This window comes from Dermacentor variabilis, chromosome 10 (assembly GCF_050947875.1).
Source record: "Dermacentor variabilis isolate Ectoservices chromosome 10, ASM5094787v1, whole genome shotgun sequence".
Classification (NCBI taxonomy): Eukaryota; Metazoa; Arthropoda; class Arachnida; order Ixodida; family Ixodidae; genus Dermacentor; species Dermacentor variabilis.
Window position 1 is genome coordinate 118,003,614 of NC_134577.1, and position 22,571 is coordinate 118,026,184.

A 22,571-nucleotide genomic window follows, 5' to 3' on the forward strand; every position below is an offset into this window, starting at 1 on the left:
GCAGCATTCGCTTTAGTGAAATATGTCTGGTGACGAATTGTCTGTGTTTTCAGGAAACCTTGTACGGCTACCGGCTCACCGCGCCAATAATCGGCAAGTATAATCTCCCGCCTGCTTCTCTCTCTCTCTCTCTCTCTCTCTCTCTCTCTCGAGCAAAACCAACCAAACAGAAGGCTTGCCATCCAGTTTCACGGCAAATGTTAAAAAATATGAGACGAAAATGAAACAGCGAGTATTAAACCAATGCCAACCTTTCGGCTACACAGCTCTTATTTGTCTGCAGTGGGAATGTTCACCTAGGCGAGAGGATTATTACCTTCAACATACTTTTTCCCGCTCTCTAGTTTCTTCAAATGGACTTAAGTCGCTTCTCCTCCATGAAGGTTCACGGTTAAAACAATATGAAGACAAAAGTTGGGCGTGATCAAGTTAATAATAAGGACTCAATTTCCATGCCGTAAACAGATAGCGGTGGTGCACCGTTACGTTGGCCTTACTTGCACTAATGCAGAACGCTCCACGAATTTTCCGCGCTCTCTGGTCCCAATAGCGCTTTCGAATAGAGAAGCACAGACAAAAACTCGCCGAGTAGAGTCTCAGATCGTGCAAGTGTACTCAAAACTGGGCCTCACTAAGGTTTCGCTAAATAGAAGTTTCAGGGTTACAATGAAAGGACCGAAATTGCGGCATAGAATTAATAATAGTTTCCCGAAGTTTCCATTTCCTCACGGAAACGCCGACCAAAGTGGTGTGCTCAAACGTGTTGAACGTTCTGACTTCTACAGATTTGCCTTGTTCACTCTTGACTCAACAAGGTCTCACTGTGATAGCCGCCACAACTACCCAATTGAGCGTTCCCTTTCAGGACATGGAATGTCTACCATCATCGACATTCTGTATTTTCTTTTCCTAAGAGGAAGCTTCAGTTTGGGGGCTCCTTATAAATACAGGGGAAATCAGAAATCGTTTTCCTGGCAACGACAGCTCCGAATTTGGTCAGGTTTGTTGCATTTCAAAGAGAAGTTAAAATGTAGTGACTGTTGGTGCCGATCTTTTTTTATTTAGGCCGTCCATATAGAAAAATAAAGATTCCTAAAAATTGCAAATTATCAGAAAACGAAACTATGAAGTTTACGACTCTGTAACTCAAACTTTGCAATGAAAAACGATATAAGAATAGCGATGTGGGCGAGTTGCTTTAGATGCATGTTGTAAAACTTTTGTTTTTGTTTTTGTTCTTTTTCCCGCACTTCAGTGCTTCGCGCTGCAGAAATTTTACATTGGTAAAAACGATCTCAGAGTTCTGTAAATCGCATATAATAGTACATCTAAAGTGGAGAGAAATTATGTATTCTATATGGCTCTTAAATATACCACTATTCTCTGACGCTGCTTTATGTTGGACATGTTGGTACTCCTACTTGGGTAACATCTTTAGCGCCAGCGGACGCGGACTGAAGGGAGACGTTGAAAACACAGTGCGCTTTGTTGTGTTGTCAACGTCTTTGTTAATTCTCGTCCGCTGGCGCTAAAAATTTTATCCAATATTATGTGAGTAAGACTTCTGCAGAAGCCATTTAAACAATGGGAAAAATTCACATAAAATCTAATTTGATAGATCAAATTTGTCTGCTTTGAATGCTCTAACAGAGGCAGTTTACAGAACTGCGACATCTGTTTTATTACAGAGCTACAAATTTGTAAATTTTGGACTTATGCATTTTTTCAAGCCTACTCATTTCTGAAAATTCCTGTTAAAAATTCAGGGCTTAAATCAATGTTCCGCAAAAGTCACTAGAATTTAACTTTCTCAAAGATGCAACAAATTTCATTAAACTCAGCCTGGTGGTTATGTCCGAACAGTCTTTCCGCGTTTTGCATGAATTTCATTAAACTCAGTCTGGTGGTTATGTCCGAAAAGTCTTTCCACGTTTTGCATGTATTTGAATAGGCGGCATCGAAGTTAGGCCCGAGCTAGAACTTCTTCCTAATATTATTTTACTTCAGGACCAGACCAATTGACCTATTATTAATTTTGACGTGCATGTCGCAGGAGCATTCATTAGTGATGTGGCCGCCTGGATGGTTATAGTCGGGCACGTAATGAAGCGGTGTATTGTGATATTTATTTATTTTTTAATTGTACCCTCAACGCCGAAGCATTACAGAGGGCAATAGCAAAAGAAGAACATTTCTATACCGATACATGAAGGTATATAATGCACCAATACAATATAAATCCAACACTGTAATCATCAAATCATCAATAGAGATCATCAAGCTATAAAACAATGTGCACTCATAAGAAGATGACACAGGTAAGCGCAAGCAAACAAGAACAACTAACATGAGCTAAAAAAGTATTTAGTTAATGTTAGTTAAAGCATTCTTGAAACGTTGATGGTCTTTCATGTCTGCCGTGATGGTAGGAAGATGGTTCCACTCCTCACAAGTCCTGGGGGAAAATTTATGCTGGAAAGTAGAAGTCCCACAACATGGAACGGCAACCTTATGTCAGTGACGAATGCGCGATGATACATAATGGGGAAAAAAGATGAAATCGTCGTGTAGTGAACGATGGTGAAATATCCGGTGAAAAGATGCTAGAGATGGCAGTTCAAGGCTCGATTTCATATTAGTCACACTTGCAGTTCGAGCGTAATTAAATATAATAAGACGTGCAGAGTTATTTTGAACCATTTCAGGTTAGTAGATTAGATTGTCATGGAAAGAGAGCCAAACAGAGGTGGCGTATTCCTCCTTCGAACGAAAAGTGTCTTATAAAGTAAATGTTTAGGAGCCTGAGGAGCACATGAGACATCCTGGTGAAGATATGCAAGTGTTTTGCTGGCCCTGGAGATTCTGGATTCAATGTGATCATTCCAGGTAACTTTTAAAGATGTAGTGACGCCAAGATATCTATATGACGGCACTACTTCCAAAGGAAGGTTATGAAGATGATAGGAAACCGATGTATTAGTAGACCGAGTTTCATGCATAACTTGGCATTCGTAGTAGTTATTTCCATGAACCAAGCCCTGCACCAAGCGCACGCAGCATCAAGATAAGGCTGTGGAATAGCACTGTCGTCAAGACTACTTATTTCGCAAAGTTTTACACACTCATCTGCAAACAAGTTGATATGGGAAGAAACGTTCGCTTATAATTCCCCACATACGCGGACACCAGATGAAGGTGAAGTGTTTTGGTAGGTACGTTGCGCTATGTTAGTATATATTATAGCCTTTCAGAACGCTTACATTTTTCAGAATTCACTCGACAGAGCCAGGGAGCATTTTAGCTACACTTCAGCAAAATTTGCCAAAAAAGAAATGACTTCTTTGTCTAATTTTAGCCACTTGCTAAAAAATGTATGGGCGACACGGCGCATGACTCAATGCACGAGGCAGAAATGCTAGACAACAAGCGCGAGAACATGACCAAATGATGATAGATTCAGATGCTTGATTAGATGGTGGTTACACTGGGATTTAATGCGGTTACAATGGGTGCTTTCCAGAGTGTTCAAACGTCATGTAACCAATGTCAAATTCGTGTCGGAATGCATTCTGTCTCGACGATAGACGACATAACAAGCACTATAATGCAACTTTCGAGTGTGACATGTAAACGCTTTGACAAGTTTGCTGTTGCGTTTTTTTTTTTACTTTCGGTAGGTCGTGCGTGAGACTCACGTAGGAATTTTCCCTAATAGTTCGTTAAAACTGCAACTAACTGCCAGCCTTTTATTTGAATGCTTACGTGCAGTGCGTTAATTCAGGTCAGTGTTGAATAAGGTCGTCAGGTTTAAATGAGCTGACAGTACGGAGTTGATATTTACGCTAAGAAATGTCAGCCCGACTTCTTTTGCAGTCGGAAGGAACGTCCTCACTAGCGAACCACGTGGTTCGGTGCCCATAACTGGACTGGGCAACACTTACTGGCCCTTCATCGCCGGGAGTTTGCTCTGCCTCGCTGCTATCGCTCTGGCTGCCACTGGAATCCTGTGCTACTGTCGAAAGTAAGCATTGTACTTTTTTAGCATTATGATGAATAACAAGGCTTCATAGAGGAGAGATTCAGCTTCTTTTTATAACTTTGCGGTTTTAGGCTCCGCGAAAAGTATGTGATTGCGGGCGAGCAGTCTCGTTAATACTTCAGGTCTACACGTGCTCTGCAATATGTAGTACATCAGTATGTGGCTGAATGCTCGGTGATCACTTCTAAGATTTCAGCTGTGTGTTCAAATAATAAAATTCCCGTGAAGATGCAACAAAAGCTCGTCGATAGCAGAAAGTGCGGCCCAGAATTGTTTACCTCCTACAACGTTCTTCTTGAACGGTATCAGAACGATCTCGTTAAAGTTCACAGAAAGTAATAATTTTTTGGCGAGAGTTTGTTGAAGAAATGTTGCAAGCGAAGTGTTTCTTGAAGATTTCTGAGTTTGTCTATTTTCCCTGGCCTATGGAATCACTTGTTATTAAGGCGAATTAAAGTTTTAAGTGGCTCGTTCCAATGGCTGCATACCTTTGAAATTTATGCGGATCCCACACACTGTGGGAATCAATGTAAGCGAAGGTTTCTGTGCTGTTTGACTGACGATATTAGCGGTGATGTTGACGGCGAATGTTTAATTTCTTCATCACGTTTAGTACAACACGAGAGTGATGAGTTCATGTTAAGTTTTGCTTGCGTCCGCCCCTGCTGTTTGTCTGCGAAGTGCACAGAACACAGAGGGAGAGGTGTTTGCTTGAACCGGCGTTATGCGCTATACTTCATAACCTCTGAGAGGGTTGAGCATATTCACAGCCTCACATGAGACATCGCATTGTGGCAGAAGTATTAACCTTTAACTGAACTCTGTGGCTGTACGTGCCAAAACCGCAGTCGTTTTATGAGGCGTGCCCCAGTGGCCGACTCCGGATTAGTTTTGACACCATGGTATTCTTTAACGTGTCCCTAAATATCAGTACACGAGCGTTTTTTATTTCGCCCCCGTCGAAAGGCAGCTGCCACGGTCGAGATCAAACTCACGACCTCGAGCAATGCCATAGACACAAAGCTACCCCGTGGCGGGCACAAAAGTGTTGATTCGACATGTGACTGCTCCGGTAGTGTCGTCTGTACACAGCAGTGTGTGCGGCTCTGCTTCTGCCAACCCTGCTTAAGTTATCCGCTTAATAAATTTGTACGGTGGTTATTTCTTCAGAAACAGCAGAGATGTACCGTACCGTGCCTTTAACTTAAGTTTATCCCGTTTGTCCACAACCACTGTCTGGTCTATTGGAAGTAAGTAAAGTAAGTAAGTAAGTAAGTAAGTAAGTAAGTAAGTAATAAAGTAAAGTAAAGTAAAGTAAAGTAAAGTAAGTAAGTAAGGTAAAGTAAAGTAAGTAAGTAAGGTAAAGTAAAGTAAGTAAGGTAAAGTAAAGTAAGTAAGGTAAAGTAAAGTAAGTAAGGTAAAGTAAAGTAAGTAAGGTAAAGTAAAGTAAGTAAGGTAAAGTAAAGTAAGTAAAGTAAAGTAAGTAAAGTAAAGTAAGTAAAGTAAAGTAAGTAAAGTAAAGTAAAGTAAGTAAAGTAAAGTAAGTAAAGTAAGTAAAGTAAAGTGAGTAAAGTAAGTGAGTAAAGTAAGTGAGTGAGTGAGTGAGTGAGTGAGTGAGTGAGTGAGTGAGTGAGTAGGTAAGTAGGTAAGTAGGTAAGTAGGTAAGTAGGTAAGTAAGTGAGTAGGTAAGTAGGTAAGTAGGTAAGTAGGTAAGTAGGTAAGTGAGTAAGTAAGTAAGTATGTAAAGTAAGTAAGTAAAGTAAGTAAAGTAAAGTAAGTGGTCCTGATCCTTTTTGACTCAGGGCAGGCGTTTGTCAACGCCACAGGAGTTGTCGACAGTACAAAAAAGAAAGAAAATAAGGAGAAAGACAACATAAAACACAGTTTTGTCACAGTCGCAGTCTGTGAGTCCGTCTGGTTGGTCCTGTTCGTTTATTCTAGGCTCCAGTCGCCTCGGATTTCACCAAATCCACAACAATCCAATCCGCCAGCCATGCCAGTTCAAGTCAGTGCGTCCCAGCTGCGTCGCAGCCTGCTCGGCCGTCTCTGTCGTAGGAGCTCGTGTAGCTGAGATGGTCGGCATCAGCGGCCACTCGCTGTGATTGGGCGGCTCTAGCTTGACGATGTCTGTCTGGGGGTTTCCTTCACATATTCGGCTCGCCTGCCCAGTCGTTCCCACTGTTCTAGCCGGATCTTCGTAGTCTCGGCGCGTGCAGTTCGTTCCTCCTCGGTGAGACCAGTCAGCGCCAGACTCTCAGCCAGGGAGCACGATCGGGGATCTGCGGGAAGTCTCGGACATTGTTGTAGCACGTGGAGAACGGTTTCTTCTGGTGCACCGCACAAGCGGCACGTCGGATCCACGCCGAATAGTTCGTGGCGGCGTTGGTTTGTGAGGAGAGCGCCAGTGCGGGCTTGAAACAGCAGGGCGCTCTCCCCGGTTGTCTGGTGATGGGCACGGTTCTGGCTTGTGGTGGTAATATAGTGCCAGGCTTTGCTTTTTTACTACTTTCGTGCGCCAAATCGTTTTTTCAGCATCATTCATTTCCTTGATGACAGCCTTGTGCCAATCTGCCTCCGTCTTAGTGTCGTGTTGTATTGAATTTTCGCTGTATTTCGTGTCTAGGGACGTGTATTTCCGAATCCAAGCCGTCTTGGTGTTTTTCTATCTTAGGTGTAGGTACATTCTGCGACTGTAATTTGTGTTTGCCATGAATTTGAGTCTGCCGGCGTACTGTAATGTGGACCTCGCCTCCCTTGCCTCGTACGAGGACCGACTCATTTCCCCGCTTACTGTTGCATTTACAGTGGCTATGCTGCCCCCTAGCAGCTAGCAGCCTAGTTCTGTTTGGTGAGGCTCCAGGTATTTTATGGTTTCCCTGGAGTAGGCCAGCACATCGTCTGCGTATGTTGTCGCTGGTACTGCTACTCCCTCCCACAGTGTGCGTCCGACAGTGTATAGGTTGTATGAAAGTCTGACCAAGTGCCAGATGCGGCCTTTGAGGCGATTAGATTTTTTTACTAATGCATTTTGATGCGGATCCAGAAAGTTTGGTTGGTCACTGAGAGTTATGCCGAGGTATTTGTATTCCGATGTTTTTGACGAGGTACCCTTAGAGGGTGAATTCGTTGTTAGTGTTGCTTGTATTTATCTCCATCCACTGTGTTTTCTCAGTGTTAAACCTTAGCTGGTCCGTTCCTGTGACTTGGGAGCAGATGTCGAGCTGGTGTTGGAGGTCAGCTGCTGATTCTGCTAGCAGCACAATATCGTCTGCGAATGCCTGACATGAGATTTTGGTGCATTCTTCTTGTTTGTCGGTTGTCATTGTGGACAGGCGGAGGCCTGGTCCTTCATTGTCTAATGTTTGGAGTAGTTGTTTGATGTATATGTTGAATAATGTTGGGGACAACGGGCATCCTTGTTTTAGTCCTATCTTTTGCTCGACTTTCTTCGACCTTAGTTCTTGTAGTGTGTACACTGCTGTGCAATCCGTGTATAGGTTCTTGAGCAGGTCTATGCTTTTACAATCTAGTCCCATGCTCAGTAGTTTTTGCCAAAGCCTCGAGTGGGGAACACCGTCATAGGCTCATAGGCCGTAAGATCGGTCTATAGATGGCAGCACCGTCGCCGCGCTAGTGTGGATGGGTGGTCGGCGGCGCGCATTGAAGTACATGGCGGGGGCTCGCTCTGAGCAATGAAATTCGTTACTGCTGTGCACTGATGATATGTTGCCCTGCAATGGTACATATTTTTGCACGAAACACACGGAACTTTCCTACAATACAAACAAGGAGCGCAATACGCAGTTTCATTCCCTTTACATGCATTGTGCTCTTTTTTGTTGTTCGGCTTGCGCTCAGCCCATTCTGTTGCCGCTGCTGTTGCAAAATTCTAGCTCAACTTTCTTCTATTCTTCGACATGTGACTGCTCCGGTAGTGTCGTCTGTACTCAGCAGTGTGTGCGGCTCTGCTTCTGCCAACCCTGCGTAAGTTATCCGCTTAATAAATTTGTACGGTGGTTATTTCTTCAGAAACAGCAGAGATGTACCATACCGTGCCTTTAACTTAAGTTTATCCCGTTTGTCCACAACCACTGTCTGGTCTATTGGAAGTTAGTAAAGTAAGTAAGTAAGTAACTAAGTAAGTAAAGTAAAGTAAAGTAAAGTAAAGTAAAGTAAGTAAGTAAGTAAGTAAGTAAGTAAGTAAGTAAGTGAGTAAGTGAGTAAGTGAGTAAGTGAGTAAGTAAGTAAGTAAGTAAGTGAGTGAGTAAGTGAGTGAGTAAGTGAGTGAGTGAGTGAGTGAGTGAGTGAGTGAGTGAGTGAGTAAGTGAGTAAGTAAGTAAGTAAGTAAGTAAGTAAGTAAGTAAGTGAGTGAGTAAGTGAGTGAGTAAGTGAGTGAGTGAGTGAGTGAGTGAGTGAGTGAGTGAGTGAGTGAGTAAGTGAGTAAGTAAGTAAGTAAGTAAGTAAGTAAGTAAGTAAGTAAGTGAGTGAGTGAGTGAGTGAGTGAGTGAGTGAGTGAGTAGGTAAGTAGGTAAGTAAGGTAAAGTAAAGTAAAGTAAGTAAAGTAAAGTAAGTACAGTAAAGTAAGTAAAGTAAGTAAGTAAAGTAAGTAAGTAAAGTAAGTAAGTAAAGTAAGTAAGTAAGTAAGTAAAGTAAGTAAATTAAGTAAGTAAAGTAAGTAAGTAAAGTAGGTAAAGTAAGTAAAGTAAGTAAGTAGGTAAAGTAAGTAAGTAAAGTAAGTAAGTAAAGTAAGTAAGTAAAGTAAGTAAAGTAAAGTAAGTAAAGTAAAGTAAAGTAAAGTAAGTAAAGTAAAGTAAAGTAAGTAAAGTGAGTAAAGTAAGTAAAGTAAAGTAAGTAAAGTAAGTAAAGTGAGTAAAGTAAGTAAAGTAAAGTAAGTAAAGTAAGTAAAGTTAAGTAAGTAAAGTTAAGTAAGTAAAGTTAAGTAAAGTGAGTAAGTAAGTAAGTAAGTAAGTAAAGTAAGTAAGTTTGTAAAGTAAGTCAGTAAAGTAAGTAAGTGAGTAAGTGAGTATGTAAGTAAGTAAGTAAGTAAAGTAAGTCAGTAAAGTAAGTAAGTAAAGTAAGTGAGTGAGTGAGTGAGTAAGTGAGTGAGTGAGTGAGTGGGTAAGTGAGTGAGTGAGTGAGTGAGTGAGTAAGTAAGTAAGTAAGTAAGTAAGTAAGTAATTAAGTAAGTAAGTAAGTTAGTAAAAGTAAGTAAGTAAAGTAAGTAAGTAAGTAAGTGAGTAAGTGAGTGAGTGAGTGAGTGAGTGAGTGAGTGAGTGAGTGAGTGAGTGAGTGAGTGAGTAAGTAAGTAAGTGAGTAGGTAAGTAGGTAAGTAAGTGAGTAGGTAAGTAGGTAAGTAAGTGAGTTAGTAAGTAAAGTAAAGTAAAGTAAAGTAAGTAAAGTAAAGTAAGTAAAGTAAAGTAAGTAAAGTAAGTAAAGTAAAGTAAGTTAGTAAAGTAAGTAAAGTAAGTAAAGTAAAGTAAGTAAAGTAAAGTAAGTAAAGTAATGTAAGTAAAGTAAAGTAGGTAAAGTAAAGTAAGTGGTCCTGATCCTTTTTGACTCAGGGCAGGCGTTTGTCAACGCCACAGGAGATGTCGAAAGTACAAAAAAGAAAGAAAATAAGGAGAAAGACAACATAAAACACAGTTTTGTCACAGTCGCAGTCTGTGAGTCCGTCTGGTTGGTCCTGTTCGTTTATTCTAGGCTCCAGTCGCCTCGGATTTCACCAAATCCACAACAATCGAATCCGCCAGCCATGCCAGTTCAAGTCAGTGCGTCCCAGCTGCGTCGCAGCCTGCTCGGCCGTCTCTGTCGTAGGAGCTCGTGTAGCTGAGATGGTCGGCATCAGCGGCCAGTCGCTGTGATTGGGCGGCTCTAGCTTGACGATGTCTGTCTGGGGGTTTCCTTCACATATTCGGCTCGCCTGCCCAGTCGTTCCCACTGTTCTAGCCGGATCTTCGTAGTCTCGGCGCGTGCAGTTCGGTCCTCCTCGGTGAGACCAGTCAGCGCCAGACTCTCAGCCAGGGAGCACGATCGGGGATCTGCGGGAAGTCTCGGACATTGTTGTAGCACGTGGAGAACGGTTTCTTCTGGTGCACCGCACAAGCGGCACGTCGGATCCACGCCGAATAGTTCGTGGCGGCGTTGGTTTGTGAGGAGAGCGCCAGTGCGGGCTTGAAACAGCAGGGCGCTCTCCCCGGTTGTCTGGTGATGGGCACGGTTCTGGCTTGTGGTGGTAATATAGTGCCAGGCTTTGCTTTTTTACTACTTTCGTGCGCCAAATCGTTTTTTCAGCATCATTCATTTCCTTGATGACAGCCTTGCGCCAATCTGCCTCCGTCTTAGTGTCGTGTTGTATTGAATTTTCGCTGTATTTCGTGTCTAGGGACGTGTATTTCCGAATCCAAGCCGTCTTGGTGTTTTTCTATCTTAGGTGTAGGTACATTCTGCGACTGTAATTTGTGTTTGCCATGAATTTGAGTCTGCCGGCGTACTGTAATGTGGACCTCGCCTCCCTTGCCTCGTACGAGGACCGACTCATTTCCCCGCTTACTGTTGCATTTACAGTGGCTATGCTGCCCCCTAGCAGCTAGCAGCCTAGTTCTGTTTGGTGAGGCTCCAGGTATTTTATGGTTTCCCTGGAGTAGGCCAGCACATCGTCTGCGTATGTTGTCGCTGGTACTGCTACTCCCTCCCACAGTGTGCGTCCGACAGTGTATAGGTTGTATGAAAGTCTGACCAAGTGCCAGATGCGGCCTTTGAGGCGATTAGATTTTTTTACTAATGCATTTTGATGCGGATCCAGAAAGTTTGGTTGGTCACTGAGAGTTATGCCGAGGTATTTGTATTCCGATGTTTTTGACGAGGTACCCTTAGAGGGTGAATTCGTTGTTAGTGTTGCTTGTATTTATCTCCATCCACTGTGTTTTCTCAGTGTTAAACCTTAGCTGGTCCGTTCCTGTGACTTGGGAGCAGATGTCGAGCTGGTGTTGGAGGTCAGCTGCTGATTCTGCTAGCAGCGCAATATCGTCCGCGAATGCCTGACATGAGATTTTGGTGCATTCTTCTTGTTTTTCGGCTGTCATCGTGGACAGGCGGAGGCCTGGTCCTTCATTGTCTAATGTTTGGAGTAGTTGTTTGATGTATATGTTGAATAATGTTGGGGACAACGGGCATCCTTGTTTTAGTCCTATCTTTTGCTCGACTTTCTTCGACCTTAGTTCTTGTAGTGTGTACACTGCTGTGCAATCCGTGTATAGGTTCTTGAGCAGGTCTATGCTTTTACAATCTAGTCCCATGCTCAGTAGTTTTTGCCAAAGCCTCGAGTGGGGAACACCGTCATAGGCTCATAGGCCGTAAGATCGGTCTATAGATGGCAGCACCGTCGCCGCGCTAGTGTGGATGGGTGGTCGGCGGCGCGCATTGAAGTACATGGCGGGGGCTCGCTCTGAGCAATGAAATGCGTTACTGCTGTGCACTGATGATATGTTGCCCTGCAATGGTACATATTTTTGCACGAAACACACGGAACTTTCCTACAATACACACAAGGAGCGCAATACGCAGTTTCATTCCCTTTACATGCATGGTGCTCTTTTTTGTTGTTCGGCTTGCGCTCAGCCCATTCTGTTGCCGCTGCTGTTGCAAAATTCTAGCTCAACTTTCTTCTATTCTTGCACTGGTTATACAAATGCGTGCGTTCCCGTTCAGTGAAATTAAAGCAGCTAGTTATTGTGACTTTACTTCATCGCTTGAACGCGTGCATAAGTACCTTTTACATACTTTTTCGATTGTCTGTCAAATACAATATAGTTACTAATTTTAGTAAAACAAAGTACGGCGCTGTGAGTGACAGTGCAGTGGCAGGATCACCGTGTGGCTTCGCGCGCGCGTTTTTTTGTTTTTCGTTGCAATAACAGCAAGAATGAAATTTTATCACGAGGGTGTCTTCAATGGTTACATCGAAACATGAGAATGATGCGAGGGCACCATTCACGTGCCATCACATTCACGAGCATGGTGCGAATAATTTCATATTATTTAAGGAGCCTACCATGTTGTCTTGTTTTCTTTTTTGCGAAAATGATGGCTGCTAACTCCCGTCAAGCAAACAACACCACGCTAAAGAGCGCATTATATTAGCCGCCAGCAGCGTAGCTTTACTACGCCACGTGTCTAACGACTGCACTCTTACACCTAATCCTCTTGCAATACTTTCTTTCCGCTGCTTTTTTGCAGCAGATACTAAAAGTATCAACGCACGAAAATTGACTTGCGTAGGGGCATATTCACATAATAAAAGGACACCTCAGAAACAACTAAGAATGATTGCGTAACGGCTAACCGCAACCACAATCACAGCCATGCAATTATACATCTAAGATCAACCGTATCTTGCGACATCATATGAGCCCTTGAGATCCGCTTTCCTACTGCTGAGTGATCCCACGCAACCTCGTTGATATTTCGTGGCATCACAAACATTGCGGAATGTCCAACACATCGCTACACGGAATCCCTAAAACGCTGCGTTCAGGTATCGCAGCGACCACTTCATTTGTTTCAAGCGACGCGAGCTGCTCTTTGTGAAGTGCTTGAATCACAGTGCAAGCATAGAATTTTAACGAGTGTGGCAAACGGACGGCGCAACGATCACGCATCTCAAGCTCGACGCATGCCGTCAGCGATGTTATTGCAGCGCGAAGACTGCATGCAGCGCAAAGCCACATGAGCTCTACATTGTCAAAAAAATGGATAACGCCATTTATGACTGCAGTATACAACCACGGAAGAAACCCAATTTAAAGGATATGTGCGCCGCATGCGCACATGTAAACAGGTGGCGGCTAGCAGACCATGCGGCGCGCCATCCACACTATAAGACTTCAGCCAGTGTACGCCAGGCGGCGAATCTGCTCGACCGCATGGCCATTATCAGTGGCGTTTCGTTGCCTTCTCACGTCACCTTTTTCCATCGCTCGGCCCCTTATATGCGAAATGCTAGCAAAGAGTGGCAAGGCTGTTATTCACTCGTTTAGCGACTGCGTCGGTTCTACCCATTCTCTGCCTCCTCTCCCACCTCCTCTCTACCTTTCAATCTAGCGTGTCTCTGCACTTGCACGTTACTATAAGGTAAGCGCTGCAATTTCTGCAATTCTTGTGGGTGGAGTCACGGATAATTACAGCTGTCAAGAGGCTAATGTGGCAACGCCCAGGGAGCTCCAAATTGTATTGCGCCCGCTCGAGCGGCGCAAAGGTCCCAACTAGTTTCTCGCGTCGCCTTTCCTCTCTGCCGCGCTCCTGTCATGTATACACTCGCTCTGAGCCACCGCCCGATTTGGTGTGCCAGACAGCAGAAGCAGCATCAGCAGTGGGAAAGTCGGAGGAGGAGGCAAAGAAGGCTTCGCTTTGAAACGCGGCGTCCAGTCGAGTTGTACAAAAAATAGCATGATCAGCAATGGCTCAAACCCCTGCAAGCAAGCAAAAAAAGCCACAGACTTGCGCGTCACAGTCACAGCGTAACTGTGAGTTGTAAGTATATTGAAAGTCGTGTTTTTATTTCCGTACATTTATTGAAACTCGCTCAGGTGTGCTTTATGGTCAGAAAAATAGGTCGAGAAGGCCTTGCAGCTGGGCAATATAAGGGTGCATTCATGTTTGTGGATACAAAGTCCAAACGATATGCCTTGCGCGAAATCTTGCATTGTGCATTTGACACGAAGTCCACACCGAGGTCTTCTTTCACACAGTATACACACCAGGCGTTGTGGGGTTCCTTCGTGTTTGCGTTGAAATCACCCGTAAAAATTAGCGGCGCATCTTGTTGAGGAAAGAAGGTAGGTGCCGAGAAGTCCGCAATCTTCTCATGTCGAGCACATGGTGACACACGCACTGAAGCAACCACTATGCGCTCGGATTCACGCACTGCCCACACGTTGGCAAAGTGTACATCCGGTGCTCCTACGAGTTTGAATGGTACACACTAATTTCCTCGTTCGTATATCCCCAAACCTGAGGCCCGGTGCGCAGTTCTGTTTGCTGTAGTCACCTGTAGTCGGTAACGCCATGTAGACGACCCCAGGTCTCGGGACTATTCGCGTTGAGATGCAATCGTGCATGTAGTCAAGACTGTTGGCAGGCAGAGAACGTAGGTTGATAGAGCAGATGGCAAATCGGTGGAGCTGCTCGATCCGTGCAAAGCAACGTTGCATGGTTGTGTAAAGGCATTGTTGTTTGAATGCATTAAAACTCACTGCCACGGACACAAGTTCCTGTGGGCGACGGTTGTTACATTCATAAACAACGGTAGTATATGTGCCATCCCGAGATTTAGGAATCGTTATTTCACTAGCCTGCACGACGGCAAACCGTGTGCGGCGACATGTGATATCAACCTTACGGTCGAACGTTGTGGTGACGGCGCGTTGTTCAGTTGGTACCCACTCGGGGCGGACCACGCTCCCGAGTGCATTGCGCAACGATGCGAGCCTTGGCCGTGCCAGTCGTTCCGTGGCACCACAGTCGAACCTGAGCCGCAGTCTTTTTACAATTCACGAGTCGTCCACCTCAGCGTGGGCAAGGTACCCAACTGCGCTATTGACCAGCCCGTCCATCTCGCCTATGTCGACCGTTATTGTATACGGCGAAGCTCGCGGGCCTCCTTTTCTGCTGCACGCACACGACGGTTTTCGCGGCGAAGCTGTCGGGCCGTATTTTCGGCTGAGCACACGCAAGGTTGCGCTCGCAGAAGCTGTAGTGCCCGACTTTCGTCAACACGCATTCGAGGGTCTTGGCGGCGGAGCTGCCGGGCCACATTTTCGGCTACATGCACTTTAGGGTCTCAGCGGCGAAGTCTTATTTCCTCATTTTCTCAAGAACGAACTAAACTGACCGCCCGCCGTCGTTGGCGACATGCGGCTTGTACTGCTCTCAGCATAGTGGTCTGCTGAGTCAGACGTTGCCTGGTTGCAGCCGCACGCTCAGCTCTACGAGTCGCTTCTTCAGCAGCGGTTCGTATTTTGAGAGGAGCCGAACGCGTTGCGAAGAGGTAACACAGGCCGCGAGACTACGCGCCGCACATGTCATCCCTTGATGGCGGTCACGATACGATGCAAGTGAAAACTGGAGATTCCAAAGCACTTAGTTCGCAGGAACAAAAACGGGAAGGACTGTGCTTGCTTGCCTGTTCCTCACTTGTGGTGCTTCCTCACTACGGGGGATTGGCCGAGAAGCCGAAGGTTAAAGGTTACCGAAAAAGACGAGCGAGGCAAGACTAAAAAAAATCATGTGCTTTACGGGCCAAAACCACGATCTGATCAAGAGGCACGTCGTAGTGGGGGACTCCGGAGATTTGGACAACCTGAGGTTCTTTAACGTGCACGTAAACCTAAGTACACGGGTGTTTTCGCCTTTCGTCCCCATAGAAATGTGGCCGCCATGGCCGTGACTCGATCCCGCGATCTCGTGCTTTGCAACCCAACGCCATAGCCACTAAGCAACCACGGCGGGTAGAGAAAAGATTAAGAAAAAATTAATCAAGGTGAGGTATAACGTTTATGATAATTAGGAGATAGATTTACCTGACAGATACAGAAATAAAAATAATTTGAATTACACATCAACAGCACATGCTTTTTGGGGTATTAGAATAATTTTTAACACACAACCAGCGATTTGATTAGCTATCCAATTACTGATTTCAAGAGTCAGCATGGCCGTCTTCTTGTATCACAGAGATAGTTGCGTATGGCCACGCAGATTTTCTTGTGGCTAAGGCCCAATGAAAAGTACTGTTTAATAGCGCGTGCTAGTCGCTTCTTCCTGTTCGCTGTTTCTTGCATATGGTGGTGTGTAGGCACGTGCCTCGGGGAACCCCCCCCCTCCCCGAAACTAAGCGGCATACCCCCCCCCCCTTCTCGCACCACCACTCTTCACACACATTCTTAAAGCGCCGCCAAATCAATCTTGAGACTTGACCTCTACTGAGGGGTAATAATTCTGCTGCCTTTTTCACTGCTTTTGGATGGCGGCAGTTATCGGAATCTCCTCGGGTGTGAAGGCCAGTTTTCTCATCGATTCGGTGCCCGCGCGATCAACTCGAGATGCGTTAAGTTGTCACGATCTATTGCAACGGTCACGCGCATCGCTGTTGCTTCGTTAGCTCAACCTTCTTTGTTTAGACAGATCCAGGGACAAGGAAAAGGATTCAGTTCGTAGTCGGCTGGTCTGTATATGCTCGCGGAACGAGTTGCGGCCGGAGACAACACCTGGGGCGCTATAACGTAAAACTATTCCAAACTTTTCTATTTCAATTCTGCTATCAGCCCTCCACGATTGGCCAAAAACTTTTTCAGCCGCCCCCACTTCACCTGTCTGTCACGCGACGTCACGAAAACAGTGATACCTCCCCATCTGATATGATGTGTACACACTGATTATGCATGATTTGAAAGAAAAAAAGAAAAGCAGTTATTTCTGATTCGACCCCTTTTCGCCATTAGCCCTCGGCTATTGGTAAAAAGTTTTCGGGCTGTACCCACTTCACCTGCCTGTCACGCGACGTCACAAAACCGCAAGAACTCTCCGCGTCAAAGTGACGTGTACGCGATAAAGATGCATTATTATGCCGAACAAAACTGAATTTTCTTCGGAATAGCCGCAGGATGCCCCGTTCCGAAAGGAATAGAAGTTGGCTACCGCCGATCGCTCATACCCTGGCTACTCGCACCTGCCGTAGAGCATGGGTGTATTTGCGAATAATAAAACTTCTTGCGTGGCCGTGTAACGTTTTCGAGCACTTTCGGCACGTTTACCCCCTCATTCTGCCAACTCTTCTTTGCTGAGGGTCAGTTTTAGCGTCATTCTTGAGGTTTCGTTGCATGCCGCGGCGATTTTCGACCAGCCACCGCAAGCTAAGTAAGGGAAAGACGACCAATCGTAGACGCCGGCACCACCCTCTTCATCCAGTTGTCGACTTTCAGTGCAGTGGCTCGGCCCCATCGAATCCCTCTTCACTTGAGCGTTCTCCTCGCCTCTTGTCAGCCAATTAGATACGACAAGCCGCTCAGTGTAGGGCATGTTATTCGTTTTTCAAGCAAACAAAAGTGACCTCCTATGAACGAGGAGAGCGTTTGATAGGTCTTTTCGACAACCCTGCGGGTGACCGCCCGGTGCTTGCGTTGGTGGTTACGCAAATTTGACGTCAGGAGATTGGAATAGAAACATATTGGAATAGCTTTGCGTTATAGGGCCCCTGTTGCGTTTAACTTTTCGTTTTGCTTCATTATTCCCTCGAGTGACCGCTCGCCGCGACGCTGCAGCATATCCTCGGAACCATGCACCCGTGATGTAGGTTAGATAAAGTGTAAAATAAAATCATGCGAAACAGCTTCCATGATCAAAGTCGGCAGTAATCATTAAGCCCCTGAGGAATATGAATGTGACCCGTTACCTCTTCTGGTTTTTCTCTAATAGTACAGAAATATTCATGGAAAGTTGGCAACTGGAAACAAGAGCCGCAACGAGTTGAGAAACTATGCGATCTACTAAGGGAGATAGCCAAGGCAACAGCCAAACAGGAAGGAAAAACGAAAATTACCACATTTAACCGTTGCTTGTGAAACTGTTTATTGATCAACAAATTCTTATTTACAAAGGAAGTAGAGAAAACGCCGCCAAAAGTGGAGAAGGATTCCGTGTGCTTTGAATGACCCTTCTACCGCTATCAGTCTAACCGCCTGACGTAGCCATTTCTCTCCTATGCTTATGCGGGTGCTTTTCTAACTTTCCGCGGTGGGCGCAATACGTCTAGAACTGCAGCGTCTTGCGTGCTACGCGGTAGTACGGGACTGGCAGCCACGTATCGTTACGCAACTTCCCAAATAACAATACGAGTCAGTTTTGGCACTCAACTTGGTGGAGCAGTTAACGGGGGATCCTAAAGAACTTTTATTGCACCGAAAATATATATTTCTCTGTATTTCTTCCGGAGCTAATTTTAAGAAAAGCTACTAGAAATATTTATTTTACACTTTCGCTTGTCTACTTGTTTTTAGCAGTGTTCTTCCTGCGCTTCTTTCCTGCGCGAGTCCATTTGATGTGGTTCCTTGTTTGTCAAACAAAGGATAAGTCTATCTCACAGGCGTATACCTGTGAGATACACCTTAATTATTTCTCTTTTGGGGGTTTACGTGTTCTTATGGTGAACGGCGTGCATTATTCGCATTTACACTAATAAAGCTACCCCCTCCCTTATTTGCATGGAAAAGTTATCTTGGGTTCGCCCCCCTTCGAAAAAAAAATCCTGGGTACGTGCCTGGTGGTGTCTTCTTTTCGCCATTGCCGTTGCCGCACTACACACGCGTCATTTTACGCCCGTTCAAAGCATACATCATCTCATTGTGAAAGTTAAGCGTGTGCTTGCTCGAAATATTAAAACGCGAATCTTGATAAGTATGCTGTTATGCGCACCACAAAATGTAACTGCAATGCAAAGTGAGTACGTATCGATGCTAGGCGGCGTGCCTGTGGCGTCGCCTGACTTCTCGTGCGCTAGGCGATAGCTGCGGCAGAGACACAGAGAGAGAGACAAACAACTTTATTTGCCACTGCAGGGTTGGAAGTTAGGGCACGTCGGCCTAGTGTGGCTCCCAGGTGCGGGCGACGTCTTGGGCCCACGAGACGAGGGCCAGTTCTGTTTTCTTGTATGCTCTTGTCAGCAGCTGGTTCCAAGTCTCCTCGGAGTGAGCTGGCAGTAATGATAGTGGGGGAGGGTTACCTTCGCATCCCCAGAGAATGTATGTACGAGTGGCGAACACTCCGTGGTCGCACTTAGTACATACAGGGTTGTAATCCCCGCCAGTGATTAAATAAAGCTCAATATTACTGAGAACGGAATCGGTCTGCAGTCATGCGAAGCGTGGTGGCTTGCGCTCGGTCGAGGTCGGGGTGCAGAGGCGGGTACACACGCCTCGTCTCCTTGTAGAAGTTAGTAATTTCAGCATAGGATTTGGGGGCCTCTTTGAGAGCATCTGGGTTGGAGAGGCCGGCCACCCGGTTTGTTAGGACTCGGGCTAAGCGGTCGTCCTCTTCAATCCCAGAGTTCCCCGCGTGAGCAGGTGCCCACACTAATCATACAGTTCTGCCGTGAGCGCAACCGCGGAGGATGTGTGCGGCGGGGAGACAAAGTGAGTTTTTCGAAAAATTTTGAATGGCTTGCTTAGATTCACTGAGAACCGTGCGTGTGCAGGGATCCGCGATGGCTAGCGCGATCGCGACCTCTTCGGCAGCGGTGGAGGATTGTGTGCGCACTGTAGCGGTGCTGATGAGAGTGGTGGTTGGCGTGGCAACGCAGGCCAAATATGTGCTAGAGTCGCACTTCGCCGCATTCACGTACATGGCGTGTTCGTCGGTGCAGTAGGTGACGTCTAAGGCTTGTGCCTTCAGTTGGCGGCGCCTATCGTGGCGGCCGGGTAGCATATTCTTGGCCATGGCTTTGATGACCAGCCGACTGCAGACTCCAGTCAAGAGGGGAGCAGTGGGGTGGATGTCACCTGTAGGGCTGATGTTAAGAAGGTTAAGAATGTAACGACCGTGTTCGGTGCGAGAAAGATGGTGCATCCGTGCAGTCTTGCGTGCCTCTATCAGCTCTATGAGGGTGTTGTATACTCCAAGCTGGAGGAAACGCTGTGTGCTGGCGGACTGGGGCAGTCCCATTGCTTCCTTGTACACCAAGCGGATGATGCTATTTATCGCCTCTTCGTCTTTGCGGAGGAGGTGGTAATAAGGGTATGCGTAGACAATCCTACTGATGAGGTAGGTTTGTGTGAGGCGGCAGCGGTCGGTCTCCCGTATTCCCCTGCGGCGAGTGGCTATACGGCGGATTAGGCCGTTGATTTGGTGGGCTGTGGTTCGGAGTCGTTGGATGGCTTCCGAGTTCTGCGTGTTGCTCTGCACCAGCATGCCTAACACGTGGATGGTCTGTACGCGGACTATGGGGTGGGTGGCAACGTGGAGCGTGATCGGCTCTTGAGGGTCGTTGACGAGTCGGCGAACACGTCTGTCTAGCATAACTTACAGTTCACATTTGATGGGCGATCAAACGAGACCGCTTGCCTGCACATAAGTGTGGACGATGTCGATTGCCTGAAGTGAATCTTGTATGTCCCCGTCCGAGCCAGAATTTGTCCAGAGGGTGATGTCGTCAGCATAAGCTTGATGTGGGGTATGGTGTGCAGAAGTGTGGGAGGGCCTCCACACTCACGCAGACAAGGAAGATCTCCTCCCCCCCCACCATGTTTGGGTTCCGGGCTGGACTCTCTACCCAGGACATCATGTGGCAGATACAACACGACATACTCGACCCGGGTCCCATCCAGGCAACACGCACCATTCTCGGCCTCGATGACAGTAAAGCGTTCGACAACATGTCGCACGCATCTATACTAACCAACCTCTCGCAGACGAATGCAGGCACTCGCACCTACAACTATATTGCCAACTTTTTCCGCAACCGCACTGCTGAATTCCACATTGGAGACCTCTGCAGCGACAAAGTCACCATGGGCAGCGGGGAAACACCACAGGGAGCTGCTTTGTCCCCGTTCCTATTCAACATTACGCTGCGACGGCCACCATCGCCAACCGAAACGGCTTTTGGAGTGAGCCCATAACAGCTTACGCTGTAAAATGCAATGGCTCATACCCCTAAAGGCAGAGGCTACAAGTTCTCAGCAAAGTGAAACGAACAGTGCATACATTCATTATAATCACCCATACGACACATAGACCAGCATACGTTTCTATAAAGAACCAGCTCGAAACAAGCATCCGAACCACTAATAAAGTATTGCATACCCACCTCGGAAGTACGCTACGGTCGAGAAACGAGGTGCGACGTGCGAAACGGTAAGAGCAAGGCGTTCCATCTCGAGTGCTGCTTTCCGCTCCTGAGAGGATGCAAGTCGAAGAGAAACGTCTTTGGCGCGAGTCTGGCCACTATACGAGCGCGCGAAGCCTCAGCTAAGCGTCGGAAATGAGCCGAGGAAGCTGAACTGCGAAAGCAGCAAGGCGACGATGCGAAGCTGCAACGTAGAGAGGAGGCTGAAGCTCGCTTCCACGGCTTGCCACACATTTATTTCACACTGCGGCTCGTTATGTCTGGCAAGAAGTCTGACCCCTCCGATCGTATAACATAATGCATTGCCAAGTGTGCAGCAGGCTTTCGCCTTCACGTGTTGCAGGAGTGTGACATGCTGCCGAACTTTACATTGTAACAATCAGAAAGCACGTCTTCAGCTTAGCGCTTAGTTCTCCACATGCCGGTGCTGAACCTGTAACGTTGTCTGCTGAAGAACAATAACCCGACGTTCATGGCAGCCATTGATGTGTTTTTCAAAACTTCGTCACGTCATCATGTTACCTCAGACACCTTTCAATGCAAAGCTACGACATGACGAACTTGCCGCCTTTAGTCTTCAAAAAAAAGTGGTTCTAAGTGTAACAGAGATATAAGGGCGCAGTAAAAAACAGAATTTTGAAGAAAAACTCTTAAGAGGGAAAGAAATAAAGGGTCCAAATTTGCATAATAAAAATTCAGGCTGCATATTATTTCATCATGTTTGTGTAAATTTTTTGACGATGGCGGTGCGCGGCATTTCCATATTTTGTTACAACATACGTCATTTAGCATGACACACACCACCCGACCTTTTATGATCGAACAGCAACAAGGACAGCCCTGCTAACGCCATCATTCACATTGATCTGTCTCAAACGTACTATAAAATTCTCCCGACTTCCTCAGGACATACACTTCTGTGCGTTAGGACGTCCTCGGAACATCCTCGCATGAGCCACAAGACATCGTTTTTAAGTGTATTTGTTCAACATCAGCACTTGCTCAAGGCATTAGGAGAATCTTTTCATTGGGAAAATTCTGTAAAAACGTCTTTGCCTACTGATGAACACTTTGGTGGACATGCAGAGGAGATAGAGAGAAAACATTTATTTCAACCATTGAGGTCATTGCTATTGAGGTCGAGTGCGTGATGTCCTCATTCCAGGACTCCACTGGCCATGGCTGCTCCACGAGCTTGCTGGACGAGCGCTTCTTGGCCCGCCTGTACTTCCCACAGCTCAAATGACGCGCTGGCTTCTTTAAGTGTTGCGATGGGTTCACGCATCCCAACGAGGTCTGCAAGAGTGTAGGGCATGTGTCGCCGCACCAAGGGCAGATGCGGCGTCATTGTTAGTGGGCACATTTTGCTGTATCTGTGTAGGTTTAGTAAGATGTTTCGATAAAACTGAGAGCTACTGCCTCTTCAGTGCTGAGCATTTTGTCACGTAGAGAATAAATCATGCGGTTGAGCCGCTGGATTCCTAGGCGCTCACCGCAATTGGATGACAGGGGCACGAAGGTAAAGGATAGAGATTGACGGGACAATTGCTTCTGTCCAGCTCGGTTGGTTAGAGCTAAGGCGTTCGCCCTTTTGTTCCCCTCCACTCCCGCGTGGCTCGGCGTCCATGTGATTCGATG

General features: G+C 46.1%; 2 protein-coding genes across 2 annotated transcripts in view; both read left to right on the forward strand.

Moving 5' to 3' along the window:
* Nucleotides 1-6,141, forward strand: part of LOC142559394 (cell adhesion molecule DSCAML1-like) — a 71,371-nt gene extending 65,230 nt beyond the window's left edge. The window contains exons 10-11 of the mRNA XM_075670996.1: nucleotides 54-93; nucleotides 5,981-6,141. Coding sequence (XP_075527111.1) covers nucleotides 54-93; nucleotides 5,981-6,141 — 201 coding nt within the window. The remainder of the gene's footprint in view (nucleotides 1-53; nucleotides 94-5,980) is intronic.
* The window catches only part of LOC142559395 (receptor-type tyrosine-protein phosphatase alpha-like), a 67,880-nt gene continuing 48,533 nt past the window's right edge, over nucleotides 3,225-22,571 (forward strand). The window contains exon 1 of the mRNA XM_075670997.1: nucleotides 3,225-4,021. The gene's annotated coding sequence lies outside the window, so the exon portion shown is untranslated. The remainder of the gene's footprint in view (nucleotides 4,022-22,571) is intronic.